Below are 24453 nucleotides of genomic sequence, written 5' to 3'. Positions count from 1 at the left end.
TGCTTTCACCTCTAATCTTAAATTTTGCTGATCATTCACCTCCTTGGCCTTGGTAAAGCCAGACCGTATTTGTTTAGATGGCCTGTGGAATGACGGCAGAGGCTAAAGCATAGCTCATGATGTTGTTGAATGTTCACCCCTGATAACCGAGTGAAAAAGACCGCTTGGGTCTGCTAGGTGACTTTGAGCAAGAAAATATAAGAGCACCTTCTTTCTAACCCTCCCACTCATTGTCTTACAATTTTGCTCTTAAATTGAAGTTTCCCCTGGACCGAGTTGATATTTGTGCCCAGCAGTGTTCAAAAATAGCTCCAGGCTATAAATAGAGACAGCCTAGGAATGAGGTACACTGCATTCAATGCGTCGGTGTTCAGAAGAATCATTAGAGGGTATATAAAGAGAGAGAGGGGTGTTGGTGCAATGTCGGATATTGATTCAGGAAGGTCAATATTTGTGTTAGGTTGAACGTTGTATCACTGTGTCTCAAGTAAATTTCCCAAAGATAGAAGTGTCTTTTTCACGTAGATAAAGTCCTAATCCATGCAGACATCCTTGTCAGGAATCAATTTCTGTACGTGATAAAAGTGTTTTATTATCTGTTTTACTGTAAGCCATCTGTGGGAGAAACGCTGTCTCTCCCTGGCCTGTTTAATTCCAGCTTCCTCTAACAAAGATACCAGAATTGTATGCTGCTTTCACTGACTCCGCTCTAGACTTCTAACATCCCAGCCTGATCTCCGATCTAGACTTGATAAGGAGAAATAAATCTCACCGACGATGTACTCGTAGCTGCGAACAGTTAGGAACATCACCTGCCAGGTACTGTGTCAGCACTCAGCCTACGTACCGCTCTAACCCTCGCAGCGCCGCCCCTGGTTACCGCGAGGAGACGTGGGTACAGGGAGGTTAGCCACGCAGCTAGTACGACGCAGAGCCTGAGTCCAGCGCTCACATGCCTCCCACCATACCCAGCTGCCTCTGGCTTCTCCGTCTTTGCCCAGTGGGACTTGTGTTCTCATTCCTTACTAGTTATTTCGCTGCCCAGAGTTTACACACCTACCTAGTTCCTTGGCAAGAAAGTGCCAACATTTTACTCCTTGCTTACAAAATTCCACTCCAGTCGGTTGGCAGGTCCTTCTCTGGCTGTTAAAATGGAATCTGATCTGTCCAGGTTTTAGAAATTATAGATTCTGAATAGATATCAAAATAACGTAGAAGGACAGGGCGTATGCATATATAACTGATTAAACAAATAGAGAGGAACTTGAGAATGCATGTAGTGTCAGAACCAGGAAGAAGTAGCAGAAAAATCTTATGAATTTGAGCAGTCAGTGAAGAGTTTTTTCTTTCCCCTTTTCTAATGGATCTTCTCAGAATTTTATTTACTTTGAAGTAAGCTCTTTTAACACCCACTTCTCGCCTGGCAAGATCAATGTCATAGAAGCAGCAGTCAAGGGGGCTTGTTTCTGTCTCCCTTCGTGCTTGCTCAGTGGACTCGATGGGTTGTACATCTTTTGTGAAGTAGTTAGGACATACATTCCTATGTTAATTATTTATAGTGGTGATAATAAGGGTTAATTTAAGAAAGGCAAAAACATTCCTTCTGGAATGTTTCGTAGTGCTCTGTGAAAAAAGCTATAAGAATTATAAGGAACACTTCCTGCAGGAATGGAAATGAGTGAAGTGAGAGTTATCTTTGTAATAAAGATAACAAAGGAATTATTCTGAGGAAACGTTTTTCTGATTGTTTCCTAGGAAGTCGATGACTAGAAAGAAATTTTTCTTTCGTTTATCGGGTTCTTCTTTTCACTGCTTAGATGTTTCAGTGAAGGAGGTCAAATCTTGAAAGTCATGAGCCTATGTGAATAGAGAGAGAGAAAACTAGCAAATAGTGGAAAACATTGACATTTCCCCTCTTATTTCTGCTGATCATCACTATTTGGAGATGAAGCAACGGAGATGGTCGAAAGGAAATCTTTCTACCATGTCTGTCCCCCAAACCCTCCAGTGATTTCCCTTCTCCCACAGAGTAAGACCCAAAGCCTCTCACCCTGGCCTGCAAGACCGTGCATCCCACATGTACATACACACACTCACACTCACACTCACACTCACACACTCTTCCTGCCCCTCTCTGTCACCCATACTCTGCCTTTCTTTTCCTTCATAGAACTTACAGCACTTCTGTACTATTATTTTTTTTTAAATTGTCTCCTCACTGTAATGTAGCTGCCATGTAACAAGGTCTTGATCTGTTTGATTCAGTGTACTACCCCCAGGACCTTCAGCAGTGCAGACACTTGTTCAGGGAATTTACATGGCTTGACCCTGCCCAGCTCTGCCTTTGCCTTGCATCGAGAAAATATACCATTCCAAAGTCTGCATCTAAAAAAGTAATAAAATAGGGTGATTATTCCCACGATAGAAGAAAAGAAACTGCGATGGAATCCTTTTAAGAAACACGTTTTCTTGGTACATTTAAAATGGGACTCAGTTTGAACAGATCTGATGCATGTATAAATCCCCAGAAATATTTTCATTGTGTTTTCAGAAGGATTCAGCTGTATTTCCAATATGTGAAGTAATGACGTTATTCAGTTGGATTGTTGATGTAGTTATCAGAAAATGGTTCACATATTCTCCCAAGGGAGGTATAATTTTATAGATACTCTTAGGACTTAAACATGACATATTTCCAATGGCATATTCCATATGTTACAGTTGTAAAAGCATCATGAATTTCGTAACAACTTCTTTAGGAAAAAAATGAAATACTATTTTTTTTTTTTTTTTTTTTTTTTTTTGCGGTACGCGGGCCTCTCACCGCTGCGGCCTCTCCCGTTGCGGAGCACAGGCTCCGGACGCGCAGGCTCAGCGGCCACGGCTCACGGGCCCAGCCGCCCCGCGGCACGTGGGATCCTCCCAGACCGGGGCACGAACCCGTGTCCCCTGCATCGGCAGGCGGACTCTCAACCACTGCGCCGCCAGGGAAGCCCGAAATACTATTTTAAAACATTTTAAAATGTCCATTGGTAGCATAAATTTAATGCCTGTAAACTGTACACCCCTTGCTCTTTCAGTATCACATTTAAAATTTGAATTCAGCTCTGAGTTCAAACTAGAGATCCTTATAAACCAGTTTTGACCACTGACAATCATGCACAGCCCTGGTGACACTGGCCGCTTTGCATAGCTGTGCTCATGATCTACTTCGGCACCCTTAGGGCTGATCTTATAATGTGGAAGCATATTGACGAACACTAGGGTTTATTCTATGTTTTCTGTTTAGTTAAACTTATGTTTCTTTTTTTTCTTTCTTTCTCTTCTCTTGAAAGTCACTTGGAAGTGTTGTTTGGTGCCTGACAGGTGATCACAACATACGTCAACGTCTTTTATCTTTGAAACTCCTCTTGTACATCCTGAGTGTCTCTCACTGCCTTGCCTGGCAGTCTCGTACACGCCCTGTCACTTTTCATGCCTTTGCAAGATGTTCGTGAAGGCGTTCCGGTTGACGTTGAGGTGTTCAGATCTAAGTTCAAATGAAAGGGGACGTTTTGGCTGAGAATGGAAGCCAGTGTCCATGCATCAGCAGCCACCAGCTAAGCGCGTTGACCTCCCACAGCCGTTCACAGGCACAGCGTCAGACTGACTCCTCGCAACTGGCAGGGACCTGTTGGCGTCAAATATCAGACGCTTTCCATTTCAGAGGTGTAAAAATGTGAGAAAGATGGGGCTTATTATCAAGGAAGTGTATAGTTTAAATACTTCATGTTAAACATGAGGAAGATCTATTTGCACTGTCATCCGTGAGAGTTCCTCAAAGGGAGTTTAACCTTAACCGTGTATCGTTATAAGCCTGTGTTAGGAGATTTCATCTTTGGGAAGTGCAGTGAATATAGGCCCTGAGTCACTAACCCCAGATGGAAGAGGGAAAGATAACAGATAGCTTGAGAGCGAGATCGTGTCAGGTAAAGCCAAATATCTTTTTCCCCTTTCTCCTTCTGGGGATTCACCACACTTCTTATATTTATGGGGGGGTTTTTCTGTTTTGTTCTTATGTTTTGTTTTGTTTTTTTTTTCCTTTGCTGTATTACAGTCTTCATCTTTCTGTTGTCAGGCCAGTTAACAGATAACAGATCTTACCATACCATGAAATGTAGCCCAAAACCTAAGTGGTGTGAAGACACAAGAATTGTTTTTGATGTTTTTGAGGTTTCCCACCCCGGGCTGCCCATCTTTGTCTCTGGTGAGGCACTTTGCGGGTGGCTCCGTTACCGGCCCAGTCAGGAGGGCACCGGCCCAGTCAGGAGGGCGTTGGCTGCCTTGTGCTTCTGACTGCTTCTCAGCCTCCCCTCCTCCCTTCCCTTCTATCACACCTGTGTAGTAAGTAAGTTGTAAGAATTCAGATTTACGAGACTCTGGCCTGAGAGCCTTGGATTTAAAGCCTTGGCATTGTTTTCATCTTTTTAAATTGAAATACTCTAATATCATACTTTCATTCCGAGGTCAATTATGTATATTCTTCTAAAATTCTAAGGTCAGTTATGTATATATTCCAGAATTACTTATGTGTATCTATGCGTCTATCTGTATAATATATCATTAATATCTTAATTCTTCTTTTAGTTTCTAGCTCCTCTCTGCCCCAGGCTGAAGTAGGGATGGGTATCTCAAGTTCCTGACATTCTTCCCCGACTTTATCATCTTTCACATGTAAATTTTTTTTTTTTTTTTTTTGCTAAGTTCATATTTTTTCATTTGTCTTTATTTCAAAATTCCTGACCTCTTCCTATGCCACGATTAATCTTCTTGTATCTTTTATGTCTATCGGATTTGTGAGTTAGACATCAGATTTGGTTTGTGACCTGTTGATGGTTAATCTAAACTCTGATTTCCTCACACCTGACCCTTGTGATAATGGTCTCAGGGAATAGCTGTTACTAATAATAACAGTGCCTCACGTTGTATCCTGCTTATATTTTACAAAGCACCTCCACGTGATTTTATTGAACCCTCACTGCAGATGAGATGAAGTTCTGGGTTCAGGTAACAAGTAAGCAGTAGGGATGGGAATAGAACGCAAGTTTGGATACTCCTAGTGCAAGGTTTTTGTTTTGTTTTCACTATACTTTGTCCCTTTTGCCAAACATTTTGGAAAATTTGTGTTTGTAACATATTTTTCACGTCTCCTTCTAACTGGATGGTTTTCCGAAGCCCTGGTTCTGTTGCCAAATGCTGGATGAAGGCTTTTAAGATCTGTGCTAGAAGTTAGGAAGAGGGGTATTTTGTTAGTCCCTTGTGACTTCACTCCTAAAGACTTCGATTACGTAATAGCATAGGCTGGCTTTAACCTCCAAGCCTGCCTGATTGCAGCTGGCCAGTTGGATTTACATACGTGTGGTATCCCTTCAAATGCCCAGCGCTCAGTAGCAATTCTTAGTCCTCCTGGTTTTGTAAGGTGCTGTTCCCAAGAAGATAAGATGTTGGGTTTCTGGACAGACTTTCTTAGGTCAATAAAACGTTTATTAAAAATTGCTATTGTTGGACTTGGAGCAGGTGAAACAAGCAGTCCGCTTCAGCCTCGGCTGCATGGGTGTCTGTGCTTTGTTTTGGGCGCGGGGACCCTGACGGGGTCTGCAGGAGTTCTGCAGAAGTGCGAACTCTATCAAACATGATTTACTGAGAACAGATAAAAATCATCCATTCTTCTTTTCTCCAAAGTTTGGGAGCCTCTGGTGGGGCAAGTACTTGGGATTCCTACAGCGACCATTTCACCATTGAGACGTGCAAAGAGACAGATATGCTGAACTACCTCATCGAGTGTTTTGACCGAGTTGGAATAGAGGAAAAAAAAGCACCGAAGGTAACATAAAATGGATTCACTTTAAAACCCCCACAAAAACCTGGTTATGTGGTGGATAAATAATTGGGTTTTGACCCCCTAATGAGCATTCATTCATTTATTCCGTCAGGAAAGTGGTTATTGAGCATCTACTATGGATCAGGCACTGTGTTAGAAGCTGTGGGTGGATCAGTGAACCAAACAGACAGGGATCCCAGTCCTCATGGAACTCACATCCTAGTGGAGGGAAGAAGTGACAGGGCCAAGTGCCACTGCCACCAGCGACTTACACGGCCCTGATGATTTCTCTCCTAGTCTGTCGTAATCATAGTAAAACCAACATTTATGGAGCGCCTAGACTTCCAGACACTTGGCTAGGCCTCATTCTCACAGTTGTTCATTAGGCCAGTGTAGTCCTGTGTGGTATAAGTAGTATTTTTTTCCATTGTGTTAATAAGCTAATGAACCTCAGAGAGATCAAGTACATACTAACCTCGGTCTTTCCTAAAAGCCAAGTGGCGTAAAGTGAACTTTCAGAAAGTGAGGGATACCTGTAATTGTCCAGAATCACATAAATAATAAATTGCAAAACTGGGTTTAAACTCAGCAAGCTGCACTTTTTCTATTTCATCCTGAGTTGCTTTATTATTATTTCATTCCTATTTCATTGTCTTTTTTTTTTTTTTTTTAATTTTTATTGGAGTATAGTTGATTTACAATGTTGTGTTAGTTTCAGGTACACGGCAAAATGAATTGGTTATACATATACAAATATCCACTCTTTTTTTTTTTAAAGATTCTTTTCCCATATAGGCCGTTGTAGAGTACTAAGTAGAGTTCCCTGTGCTATACAGTAGGTCCTTATTAGCTATCTATTGTATATATAGTAGTGTGTATATGTCAATCCCAATCTCCCAATTTACACCCCCCCCCCCCCAATTTCGTTTTCTAGTTCTGGTTTTCCATTGGAAACTAATCCGGTTGTCAACCTGTTAGTTTCATATTTGTGAAGGGCCTCTTGGGGTTTGCTGCACTTATCCTTAGCAAAAGCAAAGAGAGTGGGCATATATCTGAAATCCCCACGTGGTCACCTGAAGCTTCTGCTTCTCTCTTCTCTAATTGTAGATTTTAGCGGAGACAGTATACTTGGATGATACAGTTACTCTAGTTTGTCCATCATCAGTAAAGGAAGAGAAAAGGATGCCATTTCCTGCAGATTGATCTCTTCTGACTCTTGTCAGTTTTCAACTGTATGGGATTATTTTGTTTTTCTTTGTAGACCTAACCTCTACCTTTCTTTGCAGATGTGCAGCCAGCCAGCAGTCAGCCAGCTTCTGAGCAACATCCGCTCACAGTGCATATCCCATACTGCATTAGTACTACAAGGGTCCCTCACACAACCAAGGTGTGAAAAACCAATATGTGCTTGCTGTTATCAGGGAGAGGGCCCTCTCCATCAGGCTGCCCAGCCATTCTGCACCAAGTTGGATAACTCACTTCCTCACCTGTGAAATGAGTGGTTGACTAGATGGTTTCTGAGGTCCCTTTCTTTCTCTAAAATACTATGAAAATAAAACACTCTGTGTGCTTTATTGAGATAGACTGTGGTTGAAATATGTTGACATCAGGGCAGGAAATTAGTAATTCAGTTTAAAAGCAGCTGCTTGAAAGCAATATAGATACTTGAAAAAAATGTTCAGATCATCACTTTCCATGTATCATATAATCAATTTCTGTTATTCAATAATAAAGAATAGTGGTGGAATAGGTAATATGGGAATCACCCAAAGTGTACTACATTATTAATTTTTGTTCAGAGGGTCCCATAAAGGTTTCAAGTTTAGTAAAAGAGTATTTCTGTATTTCATTTCTCTTATGAAAGAACATCTAAAGGAAAAATGACAAAGTTCAAGATTTATTCATTCTGGATGATCTTACCATAACCATTTTTGAAATTTGTCAGAAAAAAAAAAAGGAAAATGATGCACATGTACTAAAACTTAAACACTGTTCCGTGGTTAAAATTAATAAGAGCTTAAAAAAGTCTTCAGCCACTGCTAATCTCTTTTTCCCCCGTTGGATGAGGCATAAATAAATAAGTAAAAGAGACATATAATACTTTGGTTTTTCTATTGCTTTAGTTTTCAAGGGCTATATGGAGGAAAAGATGAATTCTTTAAAACTTTCTATAGTTTCTCACTGAAAAGCCCCAAAAGTGTTTATCTTAACAATGAGAAGGGTGATCTTTTGCCTAAAACGCTTGACTGTTATTTGGGAAATTTGCAGCTTGACCTGTGATTGTCAGCTACATGACATTCTGTATGTTCTGTTGTTACACGGTGACAAGTTGATTCATCAGAGCCCTTGACTTTCGTGGGTCTGCAGGTCCCTGCAGCAGCCGTCCTTCCTGGTGCCGTACATGCTGTGTAGGAATCTCCCATACGGCTTCATTCAAGAACTAGTGAGAACGACTCACCAGGATGAAGAAGTGTTCAAGCAGGTAAGGTTTTGTGCGTTTGCTACGGAAACTTGTGGATTAGGAGCTTCTCTGCCGAGGTAGATTTCTAAAGACACCATATATTGAAAACTTTGGTTCCTGAATTTGAACATGCACATGTTATTTGCTCAGAGAGAGCTACCCGAGGTTCCTGTCTTGAGGAAATCAGATTGACAGCTGCATTGTTCAAATCATGTGTACATTTCAACTAATCAGTCAAGCATCAGGTATTTTAAACATGGTCTGTGCTAAGTGCTTTGGGAGAGTAGAAGAAATATAAGGCCCTGTCTTTGATTTTAAGAAGCTTTTAACACACTACCAAGCGATAGCATAAGACATGATATACATTTGCCAGATAAGTAGTGTTGAAAATTAGTTCTCTGAGTTTACAAAAAGGAGATTAATAAATCAAAGACCAAATTAGCTCAGCGGCAGTTTGCACATCCCATAAAACCATTGTCTTCTCACCACTAGACTGGGAATGAAGTCTTAGATCTTACTGATTACTTCATTCATTAAGTATCCATACATTTTTGATATCTCATTGTGTAAAGGCAAGTGAAAATGCAGATATATAATATTTAATAATAAAGCTTAATAATAATAATAACAACTAAAAAAGTTAGTCCTGAAGATTTCTTCCAAGGTAAAACCTTGGCATGAATTGTGATTACTGTTCTGTGGCCTGTGTTGTAAAGGAAGCACTTTGCCGCAGCAACTTTAACCCAGCTGTTTCCCATGATGAAAGGATGCTTATGACATTTTCTTACAATTTGTTGTATGATAATCTCCTCTTTTTTGTTTCTAGAAAGAATAATAGAGGCAATAGCTACAAATGATATTCCTTTTAATCTGTTTTTTAAAAAACTCTGTTTATTTATGGCTGCTTTGGGTCTTTGTTGCTATGCACGGACTTTCTCTAGTTTTGGCAGACGGGGGCTACTCTTCATTGCGGTGTGCAGGCTTCTCATTGCAGTGGCTTCTCTTGTTGCGGAGCACGGGCTCTAGGCACGCAGGCTTCAGTAGTTGCAGCACACGGGCTTCAATAGTTGCAGCACGTGGGCTCAGTAGTTGTGGCTCACGGGCTCTAGAGTGCAGGCTCAGCAGTTGTGGCTCATGGGCTTAGTTGCTCCGCAGCATGTGGGATCTTCCTGGAGCAGGGCTCGAACCCGAGTCCCCTGCATTGGCAGGCGGATTCTTAACCACTGCGCCACCAGGGAAATCCCTAATCTGTTTTTATACCTAATATTATTTTTAACTATTCATATTGAGGCCTTTGAATTCTCAGGAAGTGTGTTTTCAGCAGTTTTCAAAATATTAGTAAAAGGAGCATCCAGGAGTGAAAATCCCAGTCAGTGTTGTGTATTCCGTATTTGGAATTTATTAACTGCTCATCTTAGATGATGGTCTTACTGACTTATAGGAATATTTTAGGCATTATAGTGAGCTTTTCTTCTCTAGAAAATTAAGTGAACTCTGATGAAAATATATAACTGTCTTGGAAGGTTTAAGTGAGGCACTATATTATATGTGTAATATACATAAAGTAGAATACTTGTACTCAAAATGACATCACTTGAGGAACCAGAGTATCTTTACCTGTATAAAAGCCTGGTGATCAGCTAAAGAAGTATGTTATGCCTATTTTATTCATAAAGAAACTTACATAGAGGCTATGAAATGACCTCTATGTTTTTTTTAAATTGAGATAAAATTCACATAATATAAAAGTAACCATTTTATAATTCAGTGGCATTAGTACATTCACAGTGTTGTGCAACCACAACAGATCTGTTTATTTTTAATCACAGAATTCTGATCCCTTGTCTTTTCTTATGTGTCACCATGTTTCCTCAAGAGAAATGATGAGTACAGTGGAGTTGCTGAATTGAAAAACAGCATTTTCCCTTTTGTCTTAAGAATGTGGCAGATTTGAATTATTAAATCTTTTGACTGAAATTTCAGCCTTCCTTTAATTAAAGTTTGAGATGTTCATAGATAAATAAACAGCAATAAATAGTAGCTAGAATTTAGAATTAGAAATGAACACTTGGAGCATTTTTTATCAGTGCTGGGAGGTATTTATTTGAAAATAAAATTATTTTAAAAATGTAAATCACACAGTATAATGTTTGATATTTGAAAAGTATTGTGTTTAGTATTTTGTCTGCTTATTATAATTTAAACCCTACTTGCAAAAGAGGATAACTCTAAAGAAGTTTTACTTTATAGCATTCCTGAAAAAAATGCTTAAGAGATTTTTCTAGATGATCAATTGTGAAATTTATTTTTTGGTGATTCTAGAACTGTTTTTCCCGCCATTGCAGTTTGGGCATTTCCCACCCCTACACCTAAGCATTTCCTCTCCATTTTTAGCTAGCTTACGAAAGCACATTACTTCTACCCTGATGGCTTGAGTTGCAAGAACCAGAAGGATCTCTGCAAGAGCTGTGTTGATATCTCAAGACACCCCAATACACTTTGTAATGCAGGGCACCTTTTTTTTTTTTTTTTTTTTTTTTGGTTGGCGGGCCTCTCACCGCCACGGCCTCTCCCGTCGTGGAGCACAGGCTCCGGACGCGCAGGCCCAGCGGCCATGGCTCACGAGCCCAGCCGCTCAGCGGCATGTGGGATCTTCCCGGACCGGGGCACGAACCCGTGTCCCCTGCATCGGCAGGTGGACTCTCAACCACTGCGCCACCAGGGAAGCCCTAGCAGGGCACCTTTTTAATACTGTGCTCCTTAAATGACAGAGGTGTTCCATACAATGGGATGAAATTAGTAGGAAAGAGAATTTTTCAGGTTTTCTAGTAGCTTTTTGGAACACTCCCTTTTTCAACTTGTTGGCATTCAGACTGTCAGCTGTTGTTTACAACATTTTCAGCTGAATGTTATTAGTCTTGAATCCCAACCAACTCCCTAAATGTACTGCTCAGTGAGTACACTGTGAAATTTAAACATGAGCTGTGCCGGGCAGATTCTGCAGTGTTCCCGTGCCCTGATATGAATGGTGAGCTTGTAAACGTAAATTTGAGTGCCCTTAGGCTCTGACATCAGGTTGTTGTATTCATCACACCATATATGGAGGTGAGGCATCCGGATGAAGTTTTCTTTTTCAGTCTCAGCATTTACCAGCCATCTCTTTGTTCTATGTAATTCAAGTTAAGATAATAATAATATCCATTATTGGTCTATTTTTTTTTGTTCTCTTCGAAGTAAACAAGGAAAGATGGAAAGAATTAAATGTAGGTGTAGGGGTGGCAACAAAAAATTTCTTAAAATGTTAATAGAATTGAGCAGATATTGGAACATTTAGTCCAGTTTCTTTACAGATTATAGGTGCTTGGTAATCAGAAACATATTCGTTGCTGTGATGTGCAGGTTAGACTAATTTATTCGATTAGAGCAGGGAGCCCTGGAGAGTCCTACAGCAGGCTCCACATTTGTGAGTTTCTATTGAATTACGGGGAGTCTTGTCAGAGTTTTAGGGTTCACCAAAACCTATTACTTCTGGAGAATTCAGCGGCCTTACTTTACGGTCAGCCTTGTGAAAGGACAAAGCAACACCCTGTGGCTGGATTCTAGGCTCCTGTGTATGCAAAACAGCTTTTCCTTGGGCAAGCAGTGCAAATGCCTGGACTTGCAGATTCGGCACTTTATTTGACATGCCTCCTGTTCTTAAATTTTCTTTAACTTATATTTCTGATTTTTTTTTTTTTTCTTGTAGATCTTTATCCCCATTTTACAAGGCCTGGCTCTTGCTGCCAAAGAGTGCTCCCTCGATAGTGACTACTTTAAATACCCCCTCATGGTAAAACTTTGTTCTTTTCCTTGTAACACGTTCAGTAGATGTTTTTCTTCCAGATGATTTTAACATACAGTTTTCTTTCAGGTCCATGATCAACCTTGTTTTCAAACTTAAAACATGAAATCATTATGTTGGCCGTGCAGAGTGTTTGGTGTGCAGTGAGATGCGTCAGTGAAGACAGTTAGCAGCGTGGTACATATTTCACCATCCGAGCCCTAGACAGGAGTCAGTGATGCAGTCATTAAAATGTACTTTGCCTTACTCTGTAGCTGATGAAAACAATAATCATTGGTGGTCTCCTTTTTGATTGTCCTAGCAATGAGCATACCGTATTTGGGGTGAAATTTTGTTAATTTAAAAAAAAGAATTGTGACAAATGCAAATAAAGAAGGCAGAGTTAGATTAAGAGAAGGAATACAATTTTGTCTTTATGTAGTGACTTTGCACAGAAAATTGCACAGTGCTTCTCTTGTTCATCTTCCCCGTTTCCTGAGGCTGTACACTTCTCTTCAGGCTTTACTTGGAAAACACAAATTTGCTCAGCTCCTCCAGGCACTTAGAGGAAGCATAAATTGTGGACAGAACTTTTGGCTAGATTCTCACCAAGGGTCTTCAGAGTTGTGAAAATATTGGAACCAGAAAGAAAATAAGAGGCTGTTTTCTTCTCTGACCTTTGCTTCTTTAAAATTTTGGGAGAAAAATACTTTGAAGTATTACTGAATATTTTTCATTCTAAAAGTATGTAGGAAAAATATCAAAACATGGAATTAGTTGACTCTGTGTATAAATACGACCTTGTGTAAATTGAAGCCTTGGTTAAATTGATGTTTTGCTGCCCATGTTCCTTTTACTCATTCTGCTAACTTGATTCCATCTTACCATTAATTCATTGCTTCCTGAGCGCCTCAAGTGTGACACACAGAGGACCCAGGAGCTCATGAGATAAGGTGCCTCTCCTTAAGGCAAAAATCAAGACCACAACGATACAGTCAGATAATTACAATCAGTGCAAACACAGAGGTGTATTTATCTGTTTCAGAAAATCAAAACTGAGCTAAAAAGCTAAATATTAAAGTTAAACATTAAAACATTATTTAATGTGTTAAACATTAAAACATTATTTAATGTGTTAAACATTAAAACATTAAAGCCAGATAAATAGAAGGTGAAGCAGGAAGTCTTAGTTTTAAAAATAATTTGGAGTTAATGTATGTCAGGGTTCTTCCTAGTGCACATGTTATTCCGGTTCCTAATGAAATTCTATTAATCCTTATGCATTGTTCTGTCTTTGGCACATAAAAGGAAGTGGAAAAATCTGATTATTTGAGTTCAGTGATGAAATCTCTTAGTGTACATTAATTATCACTGTATTATATAAATATTCCCTCCTGGAATTGTTGGCTTTTCTCTTGTGGTTTGAATTAGCTTGATGATTCAGTAGGGAGCTTTTAGTGTCAGATATCAACAGAGTGTTCTTCTGGGTAAAAAGACAAAGGCCTCCATTATGATAGACAGTAGTTTTATTTTGTACCATTATTGGTGCTTGTGCAGCAAAGGGAGTGCAGTGAGAGAAAGGGCAATAATTTAAGGCAGGAAGAGGAAGACCGTTGGAGCTAAAATCAGAAAGAAGCATGATTATCCTCTAGGTCAGTGGATCCCAACTTTGCCATGCCTTGGAATCACCTGAGGATCTTTAGAAAGTACCTCTGCCTGGCTCTCCAAAGCTGTGACTTAATTCATTGAGGGTGTGGTGAGGGCATGACCTGGCATTGGGCTTTCAGAGGCTGCCCAGGTGATCCTAACGTGTAGCTGAGTTTGGGAGTCCTGTTTTCTTCTCAGTGGCTCTCTGAGCCTCAGCGGCTTCTCAGATGTGTCAGTGCCTAAATGCATGGACTCAAAAGCTTCCAGCAGCTGTTTTAGCAACTCCCATAGCAACATCCAAATCACAGAGGAAATTAAATTCACTATTAAAATAGTGTTTGACTGTATTACCATGGCCATGGTGAACTCTGTTTATGTGCCTAAGAACTATATTTCCTGATTGTCCTAACTCAAGAACGATTGGAGTGCCGAAGGAAAACGCTGAGGTTCTCAAAACACCAGGGATCTTGAAACCAAGGAATACTTTTAAATATATTTTGAATTTGGTCACTTATTAAATTTTAATTATCTATAGTCCTGTTCAGTACTGGCAAGAGTAGCCATCTAAAGTTTATGAAGCATATCTTTTTGGTACAGTAAGATGTTAAATGAAAAAATCATTTATTGTAAGAATACACTCATTTACCTCTGTGTGCATATGTACAAAAATATGTCTAGAAATATGTCTCTGAGGGTAAAGTTTATGAGTGACTTTTAGTTTCATTTTATATTTCTGTTTTATCTGAAGTTTTTTACAATGCACATGTACTAGTTTATTCATCAGAAAAGCAGTGAAGCTATTAGTGCTTTCTTGGGAATGCATACGTATTTATAGCAGCATTAAAGCTATGTCTTGATGTTACACATGGTGGTCAGTTTAGGATGAAATACATTTAAATGACCCTTTCTGATCTTGTTTCTAGGCTTTAGGTGAGCTCTGTGAAACCAAGTTTGGAAAGACACACCCTGTGTGCAATTTGGTAAGTGCCACCACCCTAATGGACTTGCACATTTTCAGTGAACATGTAACATAGAAGAAGATATTCCTTAAGTAACAGTATCTGAAAAATGTCTCTTGGAGGACGTTGAGATGCAGATGTGAGTAATACATGTGGGTGGCTCTCAACTGTTACATCGTTATCACCTACATTATTTCTGGGAATGACATTATTCACTTTCTTTTGTGATTTTCGGGAGATAAGTATTGTACAGCTAGTATAACGGTCCTATTGGAAACGTTTCCTTGAGTCCTTTGGTCGTATAGGAATAGTTCATTTGCATGATATCAAATATTACCATGAAACATAGAAATTAAAAGTATATCTTGTAAAAATGTAGAGGACCTGGAGGGCTTTCCTCCATCTGAAATGAGAAAAAGTGGACAGGGATCCTAACATATTTGTGACCTTGTGTTTTTGGATGTTAAGTGTCAGCCATTTTGCTGGTGGCTAAGAACCAGCTGAACAGGTCGGCTGCTGAGAATGCTTTTTGTCTCATTTTTACATCACTTGCTGATTTAGCAGCTTGACTTGCCTGTTCTGTTTTTTCCTAGGTTGCTTCTTTGCCTTTGTGGTTGCCTAAATCATTAAGCCCTGGCTCTGGGCGGGAGCTGCAGAGACTCTCGTATTTGGGGGCTTTCTTTAGCTTCTCAGTCTTTGCAGAGGATGATGTAAGTACAGGGGCCCTTTGCACTTTGCTGCTCTTATGTTCAGATTCTTCCCCAAATGTACATTATACGTTGATTGAATTTTTGCTTTCTCTTTCCAGACAAAAGTGGTTGAAAAATATTTCTCAGGGCCTGCCATTACCCTGGAAAACACTCGTGTGGTGAGCCAGTCACTGCAGCATTACTTGGAGCTGGGAAGGGTAGGTGTTGAGAAAATGAATCCAAAGGATGAATGTGTTTTCAGTTCTGAAAGTTAAAAGCAGCACAATTATAGGCTCTTTATAGTGTGATTAAGGTAATTTGGCCCCTATCCTGGAAAGGAAATAGCAAAGGCTATTTTATTAAAACTATAACTACTCCCCTCTTCCACTCCACATTCTGCTTTCATGCTGATCATCTTGATACAGTTGAATACGGACTTTTCTTCTATCCTTGTAGTCAGGTTCTTCTAAAATGAGTGGACGTGGGAGAGGAGAAGAAGTGGGAAGGAGTTTAGCTTTTCGTAAAGTCAACAAGGAATAATTTTTTAAACAAAGTTTTAATTTCTTTCTTCCCGTATAAAATAAATTTCAGCAAGAGCTTTTCAAGATTCTGCATAGTATTCTGTTAAACGGAGAAACCCGTGAGGCTGCTCTTGGTTACATGGCAGCTGTCGTCAATGCCAATATGAAGAAAGCGCAGATGCAGGTAGGATTCCTGAAGACTGCTTTTATTCATTAAATTCATTCATCTAACTCATATTTATTCAGAACCTACCAGACATTGTGCTAGGAAATGGAGATACAGTGTTGAACAAGATAGACAAGCTTCCTGCCTTTGTGGAGCTTATGTTCTATAGGGTAGATGAGTAGACATGTAAATGTATAATTCTAGGATCGAGGAAGCCAGTGAAGCAAGGTAGAGGACTTGAAAGTAACCGTGGAGGCGCCCGAAGGCAGGCATGGGAGTGTCCAAGGAGGAGACATTTGATCAGAGACCTGACTGATAAGAAAGAGCCAGCCATCACAAGGCTGAGAAAAGAGCTTTCTAGATACGCGTGAAGCACGAAGCGGGGAATGAACCAGCTTTGGAATGAGCCCCACGTGCAGGCTTTCGTGGCTGGAGGATAGTGAACAGGAGGGAAACCGGCGGCTCGTGGGCTGGAGGGGTGGGCAGAGGCTCCGTCGGGTTGAGCTGATGTTGTAAGAAGTGTCATCAGGAGCCACTGGAGGGTTTTCGGGAAGGAAAGCACCAAGTCTGCTGTGGGGAGGATGGGCTAATGGGAGGAGGGGGTACAGGAGCCAACCCGAGGAGACCAGGTACAAGGTGCAGTGTTCCTGATGAGGGAGGCTGGTGCTGGGACCACTTTACCGGCACCCTTGCTATATTATTATTATTATTATTATTATTAATAAATTTATTTATTTACTTACTTTTGGCTGCATTGGGTCTTTGTTGCTGCGCGCGGACTTTTCTCTAGTTGCGGCGAGCGGGGGCTGCTCTTCTTTGCGGTGCGCGGGCTTCTCACTGCGGTGGCCTCTCTTGTTGCGGAGCACGGCCTCCAGGCGCGCGGGCTCAGTAGTTGCGGCGCACGGGCCTAGCCGCTCCGCGGCATGTGGGATCTTCCTGGACCGGGACTCAAACCCGTGTCCCCTGCATTGGCAGGAGGATTCTCAACCACTGCGCCACCAGGGAAGCTCCCTTTCTATATTATTAATGAGTGATGTGACATTTCTACTCAGAAGGAAAAGCAGAGAGAAGAGCATGGACCTGGTATTAGGCTGCCTGGATTTCCAACAGGGGTTCCACTGTTTGCCAGCAGTAGGACGTAGACAGTTGCTTCTCTGTGCCTCCATTTCCTTGTTGCCAAGTGGGGATAATAATAGTACCTGACTCGTGGACTTAGTGTATATAAAGCTGTTAGAATCATGCCCAGTATGTGGTGAGCACTCCACCGATGTTAACTATCTTTATTAGAATTGTGGTCTTTTTTTCTTCTTGGCTGTGCCACACGGCTTACAGGATCCCCAGCCAGGGATTGAACCCAGGCCCTGGGCAGTGAAAGCACGGCGTCCCAGCCACTGGACCTCCAGGGAGTTTCTGGAATTGTTGTATTCTTAAAGCAGGATTATGCTATAGCTGTCAGCCAGAGAAGCTGTTAGTCAAGTGGTAACTGTGAAACGAGTTGTTCCCGATGCTTTTGAGGGGAAATAAAGAAGAGGAAGGAAGTAGCGTTTATTGCGTTTCTGCTTACTGATTTTGAGGATCTTAGGCAAATCACTTAAATTCTCTGAGCCTTATTTTCCTCCTCTGTAAAATGTGAATAGCAGTATCATTCAATTCTTAGGGCTATTGTGGAGTTTCAGTGAGAGAAAACCCTTCACGTATGGTTAACACTCAACAAATCGCACCTGCCAGTAGAGTGACGATGGTGATGCTATAGGTGTCCCCTTGCTGACTTCAGGATGAAAGTTTGCTCTCCTTTCTTGTACACTTGTGCCAAAATTTCTGTTCAGATCATGATTTTAAATACTTTTCTGTTTCACAGACGGATGATAGATTGGTATCTACAGACGGATTGATGCTGAATTTCCTTTGGGTGCTGCAGCAGCTAAGCACAAAGATCAAGTTAGAGACGGTCGACCCCACGTACATATTCCACCCGAGGTGTCGGATTACTCTTCCCAGCGATGAGACGAGAGTGAATGCAACGATGGACGACGTGAATGACTGGCTGACTGAACTTTGTGAGTGACATGTTCATTGTTAGGTCGTTAAAAGCTGCCCTTCTTTTATTATTATTATTATTTTTTGGTTGCACTGCGTGGCATGTGGGATCTTAGTTCCCAGACCAGGGATCGAACCCACGCCCCCTGCATTGGAAGCATGGAGTTGTAACCACTGGACCACCGGGGAAGCGGTTCTTCTGTTTTCTTTTAATTACAAAAAGTAGAGTAGATGTGCATTCTAACAGAAGGATCCGTTTGGACTCAGCGTCATCCCACAGTTTGAATCTGACAGCAGCTACAGCATCCCTGTCTGCCACCTCCCAGCGTCCCACCCCCATCCCTGGGGCTCGCGCTTGCCCTTGTTCCTGTTCTGCATCATCAGTGCCAGTTTTCATGGACTCCTCTCCCCCGAAGCTGCTACATCAGACTGTTATGGGATTATCAGGAAGAGAACTTTAATAAACATCTTAATAGCAACTCTACTGTCTTACTCGTTCAATATAAGGAAACTGAGACTCCAGAAGGTGCCCAGCTCACCTAGCCTGTCAATCAGCAAGTTGCAACTGCTGCTCAGGTGTGCTGAGCCGAGCCCAGGGCTCTCTCTGCTCCACCACACTCCCTGATCTGGGTCCATCCTTCCAGGTGTTTGGTTCGGTTCCACTTTTTCTTACTTGTCAGTAGTGAGGGAAGCAATCTAATTCTTTAGGGAATTTCTGTTTCTCTCAGGTGACCTGATTTCTGATAAGCCAGGCAAACTCCAGAATTAGGATCTGGGCTCCTGGGGTCAGGCCAGCCAGGGTTGGGGGTAGTTAGAGGGTTTGTGGAGAAGGTCAAGGGGGTCCCCTAAAGAACAGGCTGCCCAGAGGATGGCTGGAGCTAAGGAAGACGCTTTCTGAGGAAGGCCCCTTCCAGAGGGAGGGCCTGTAGGAGAGAGGAAGAAGGGAGCCTACCCTGCTTGACCACAGCTGCTTTCCTGGCTAAACGCAGTGGTGACAGAGAGGTCCACAGGGGCAAAGGGAGAGAATGCGAAGGAGTATAGATGGAGAAGGCAGAAGAGAAGGAAAGACACAGGCAAAGGGAAGCTTGTGAGGAATAAAATGTATCTGAGAGACCGGTGATCAGGAAAACAGAAAAGTAGAAATGCAAGAGAAGTGGGTACATATTTTGTGTTGCAAAATACTGGGTTTGAAAGTGATTCCTGAGTGAAGAAAAAGAATGACTTTCTGCTTTTCCATTTCTTTGTTTTGTTACAATCCCTAAGAATCTGTCAGTACTGGGAATGCTATTCATTCACGCAAGTGAGCCACGTCCCAGCTGATGTGGAGGGGTGGTTCTCAGCTGCCCCAGCGAGAAGTTAGAGTTTACAGAGTCTAGGAAAAAAAGAAAAATTTATTTTGTTTGGATGCCAGTGACTCCACACAAATTGCTACTACCTCTCTAGAAATACATTTATGAGCTAGAGATATGCAATAAAAATTAATACAGTAAAAAAGTTCTTCTTTGGATTAGCCCACATCAATTAGATTCGTAGAACAAATGGGAGGAAGTGTACTGTTCTGGGTTTAAATATATATGTGTATACAATAGAAGTGATAGCAATGACTTAGTTATTATGTAGATTTTATATATGCCAGTTAAAATTCTCATGAAATCTCTCATAGATCTTGATGAATTGATGGAATAAAAATACGAATATTTTGAAGGTATTATGATTATGGATCTTTTTCTCTGTATTATAAAGCATGTTATTAAAGCAACTATACTTCAGTTAAAAAAATTTTAAAAAACATGTTACTTAATGACAAACATAAAAACCATATGACATTTAGTTTTAAACATTATAAAATTATTCATGGAGTAATGTAGAGATTCTATCCTTCCCTGGCATGAAAAAGCCGAACAGAGGATTTGACCCAGCCATAAAAGAGAAATTTTTAATGATTTAAGAAATGGAGACTATCATCAGAGACGATATATATATATATCTTAATATATAAACACACTTTTTATAGAGGGAGATAAAATGAATATGTACAATAAAAGAATGGGAGAAAATATGTGTCACATAATTGATAAAATCATATTCAAAATGCAGAAGTGTTACAGATGTGTAAGACCAAAACTAAATTCTACCAAGAAACAGTTATCTTTTGTTTTGGGGAAAAAAATATAAGCAGTATATGTCAAATAGGAAAAATATACATATTTGTAGGAATTAGATACAAATTGAAAGAAATTCAAGTTAACATTCTATAACTATAAATTATTCAGAAACAGAGTGATAAGATAGAATATAAGTTTGTAAATAAATACATGGCATTTTATCAATTAATTTAGTCTATCTAAACTGAATTCTGGTGATTCATAACAAAAGACTGTAATACTGTCTTTCTCAATAATCCCACTTCCCAGAATATGCTCCCGAAGCTGGCAAGGTTGAGGGGGTGAGGGAGTAACTTGTTGTACATAGATCCTCCCAGCACTGTTTCTAATAGAGAAAAATTAGAAACAACAAATATGTCCAACAGTAGGGAAATGGCTATGGAATCTGTAGCTTATTTACATAATCTAATACCATTTTGAGGCTTTAACAATGATGTTTGAACAGTAGAAATGATTCTATAAAATACACCAGGAAGACACATCACCGAAGATTGTTGGGGTACATCTGTATCAACATTTAATTAGATGGGGCACAGTACCTGATCATAAATGGAGCTCAGAGGAATTCTGTTTTTCTTATAACATTACTTAAGCCTAATTTTTTATTTATTTATTTATCTATCTATCTATCTATTTATTTATTTATTTATTTTGGCTGCGTTGGGTCTTCGCTGCTGCGCTCGGGCTTTCTCTAGTTGCGGCGAGCGGGGGCTACTCTTCGTTGCAGCGCGCGGGCTTCTCACTGCAGTGGCTTCTCCTGTTGCGGAGCACGGGCTCTAGGCGTGCGGGCTTCAGTAGTTGTGGCACGCGGGCTCCCTTGGCAGGCGGATTCTTAACCACTGCACCACCAGGGAAGTCCCATTAAGTCTAATTTTTAAAAAGTGTCCTTAAACTTCTTGAAAATACAAGGGTAATTTTGTCTTCTTAATTGTGCTTTTCCTCTGATATAGTCATGTGATAGATTTTATTTCGGGGATTTTGTTCTTTTTCCTAGATGGAGATCAGTCTCCGTTTTCTGAGCCGAAATTCCCTACGGAATGCTTCTTTCTTACCCTGCACGCCCACCATCTCTCAATTCTGCCGGGTTGCCGACGCTACATCCGCAGACTCCGGGCCATCCGGGAGCTCAACAGGTATGTGCGTGATGCCATGTCCTGAGGTTGCCTGAGTCGCCACTTGTTCTCACAAGCAGGCAGTTCCCTTGTGACCAGTAGATTTGAATGTGAGGGGTGCACATGGTACAGTATACCATCTGCCTCTGCTTCTACGTCCATGTTCCTTGATTGGCCAGAGTTCTTTACATGGTGAAGTGACCCAAACTTTGATTTCTCGAGTACCCAACCCTTGGTATGTGGTTGAGACTTCCATTAACTTTTTCCACTGGGCACCATATTATCAGAGGGCACTTTAAAGGATTTTGTGGGTTCCAGACATACCCCTCTTTCCCTGGACTGTGAAACAGTAACTCTGGTTTCCCTTAATAAACAAGATCATTTATTCCCACCAACATGTAATTCACTTTTTTTGCACATTGTCCTATGGCATAAGAAGTCTGAAAGGGGAGCTTCCCTGGTGGCACAGTGGTTGAAAGTCCGCCTGCCGATGCAGGGGACACGGGTTCGCGCCCCGGTCCGGGAAGATCCCACATGCCGCGGAGCGGCTGGGCCCGTGAGCCGTGGCCGCCGAGCCTGCGCGTCCCGGAGCCTGTGCTCCGCAACGGGAGAGGCCACGACAGTGAGAGGCCTGCATACCGCAAAAAAAAAAAGAAGTCTAAAAGGGCCAGATAGTAGCCTCAGTTTCCTATTCATTAGCACCATTGTTGTTTTTCTTAATCTAAGCATTTCTCCCCATGTACCAGCACCTACAAACAAAGGTCACAGGAATAGGAGGCAAACATTTTTTTTAACAGGTCATCTGGAATAATAATGGAGTAGCCACTTACACCATTGGTCCAGGAGTGGTGTAGTCTGGGTATGATAGAAAATGTGTCATATCTATATCTGCCTTGAATTAAAATAGAATCAATCACTTAATAAGTCTAATAATTGCCTGGTAGATTTCTTAATATTTTTTTTTCTACATGTAATCATGTTGTCTGTAACTACAAACAAAGGTCACAGGAATAGGAGGCAAACATTTTTTTTAACAGGTCATCTGGAATAATAATGGAGTAGCCACTTACGCCATTTGGTCCAGGAGTGGTATAGTCTGGGTATGATAGAAAATGTGTCATATCTATATCTGCCTTGAATTAAAATAGAATCAATCACTTAATAAGTCTAATAATTGCCTGGTAGATTTCTTAATATTTTTTTTTCTACATGTAATCATGTTGTCTGTAAATGATGACAGTCTTCTTTCTTTCTCATAATTTTCTTTTTCATGCCTTACTGCCCTGGCTACAATTTCTACTGCAGTCTTGAGTAGAAGTATTCATAACTTTATTAAAATTTCTTTCTTATTCCAGTTAATGGGGGGAAGTTTTTTAGAAATCCTCTATTATCAGATTAAGGAAATTCCCTTTTAGGTGATTATTTTCTACAAGTTTTTTGTTCTCAACAGGAGTTGAATTTTATTAAGATCTTTTTCCATCTCTGTTGAGGAGATCAGATTTTTTTACCCCTTTATTCTGTTAATATGGTTGAATTAGATCAATTGGCTTTCTGATATCAAACCAATCTTACATTCTTTTTTTAAAATTATTGTTATTTTATTTATTTTATTCTTGGCTGTGTTGAGTCTTAGTTGCGGCACATGGGATCTTTGTTGAGGCATGCAGGATCTTTTGTTGCAGTTCCTGGGCTTCCCTCTAGTTGTGGAGTGCAGGTTTTCTCTCTGTAGTTGTGGCGCGCAGGCTCCAGAGTGTGTGGGCTCTCTAGTTCAGGCACGTAGGCTCAGTAGTTGTGGCACGCAGGCTTAGGTGCCCCGTGGCATGTGGGATCTTAGTTCCCTGACCAGGGATTGAACCCACGTCCCCTGCATTGGAAGGTAGATTCTTTACCACTGGACCACCAGGGAAGTTCTCTTATGTTCTTTTTTTTTTTTTTTTTTTGCGGTATGCGGGCCTCTCACTGTCGTGGCCTCTCCCGTTGCGGAGCACAGGCTCCGGACGCACAGGCCCAGCGGCCATGGCTCACGGGCCCAGCCGCTCCGTGGCATGTGGGGTTGTGAATTATATTACTAAATTACTGAATATTAAAACAGCCATGAATTTCTGGTATAAACACAACTTGATCATGATCTATTAATATTTTTATATTGGATATTCAATTTGCTGCTAATATTCTGTTTAGGAGTTTTGAGTCTATATTCAAAAGAAAGATTGACCTATGATTTTCATTTCTTGTTAAGTCCTTCTCAAATTTTGTTATCAACATTATTCTTGCCACATAGAATCATCTGTGGAGTGTTGCCTCTTTTTATATTTTTTGAGGAGTTTATTGTGTAAGAATTATTTTATTTCTTCCTTAAATGTTTGGAAACATTGATGAAGTTGTCTGGGCTTAGAGTTTTCTATGTGGGAAGTTTTTAAAATTATGTATTTTATTGTTAATAGATATAGGCCTGTTCAGATTTTCATTTCATCTTGTGCCAGTTTTCCCATGGTATGTAAAGTTTCAAAACTTTTTGGTATAAAGTTGTTCATAGTATCCTCTTTTTATCACTTTTGTGTCTGTAGGGCCTTTATTGTTTCCTTTTAGTTTAATTTGCTTTTTGTTGATGTTTCTATTGCTTTTTGTGGTTGATATTTAAATCATTCATTTTCAGCCCTTTCTTATATATACATTTAAGGCTGTTTAGTTTCCCTCTAAGTATGGCTTTAGCTGCATCCCTCATTTTTAGTAGGTCATCTTTTTTACTGAGGTATAATAGACATATAACATTATGTTGGTTTCAGGTGTACAACATAATGATTTGATGTTTGCATATATTGCAAAATGATCACCACAATAAGTCTAATTAACATCTGTCACCATACATAGTAACATATTTTTTTCTTGTGATGAGAACTTTTAAGATTTCTCTCAGTTGGGCTTCCCTGGTGGCGCAGTGGTTGAGAATCCGCCTGCCGATGCAGGGGACACGGGTTCGTGCCCCAGTCCGGGAGGATCCCACATGCTGCGGAGC

The 24453-nt window shown here is 40.6% G+C and overlaps 1 protein-coding gene across 5 annotated transcripts in view; it reads left to right on the top strand.

Moving 5' to 3' along the window:
* Positions 1–24453, top strand: part of UBE4B (ubiquitination factor E4B) — a 128319-nt gene that overhangs the window by 56724 nt on the left and 47142 nt on the right. For all 5 annotated transcript variants that reach the window (XM_028487863.2, XM_028487864.2, XM_024125702.3 and 2 more), the window contains 10 exons: positions 5722–5863; positions 7147–7247; positions 8228–8342; positions 12067–12150; positions 14712–14768; positions 15341–15457; positions 15556–15654; positions 16028–16141; positions 17982–18180; positions 21320–21458. In XM_028487863.2, coding sequence (XP_028343664.1) covers positions 5722–5863; positions 7147–7247; positions 8228–8342; positions 12067–12150; positions 14712–14768; positions 15341–15457; positions 15556–15654; positions 16028–16141; positions 17982–18180; positions 21320–21458 — 1167 coding nt within the window. The remainder of the gene's footprint in view (positions 1–5721; positions 5864–7146; positions 7248–8227; positions 8343–12066; positions 12151–14711; positions 14769–15340; positions 15458–15555; positions 15655–16027; positions 16142–17981; positions 18181–21319; positions 21459–24453) is intronic.

This window comes from Physeter macrocephalus, chromosome 3 (assembly GCF_002837175.3).
Source record: "Physeter macrocephalus isolate SW-GA chromosome 3, ASM283717v5, whole genome shotgun sequence".
Classification (NCBI taxonomy): Eukaryota; Metazoa; Chordata; class Mammalia; order Artiodactyla; family Physeteridae; genus Physeter; species Physeter macrocephalus.
Note: the sequence above shows the minus strand (reverse complement) of the source record. Positions and strands in the feature narration are given on the sequence as shown.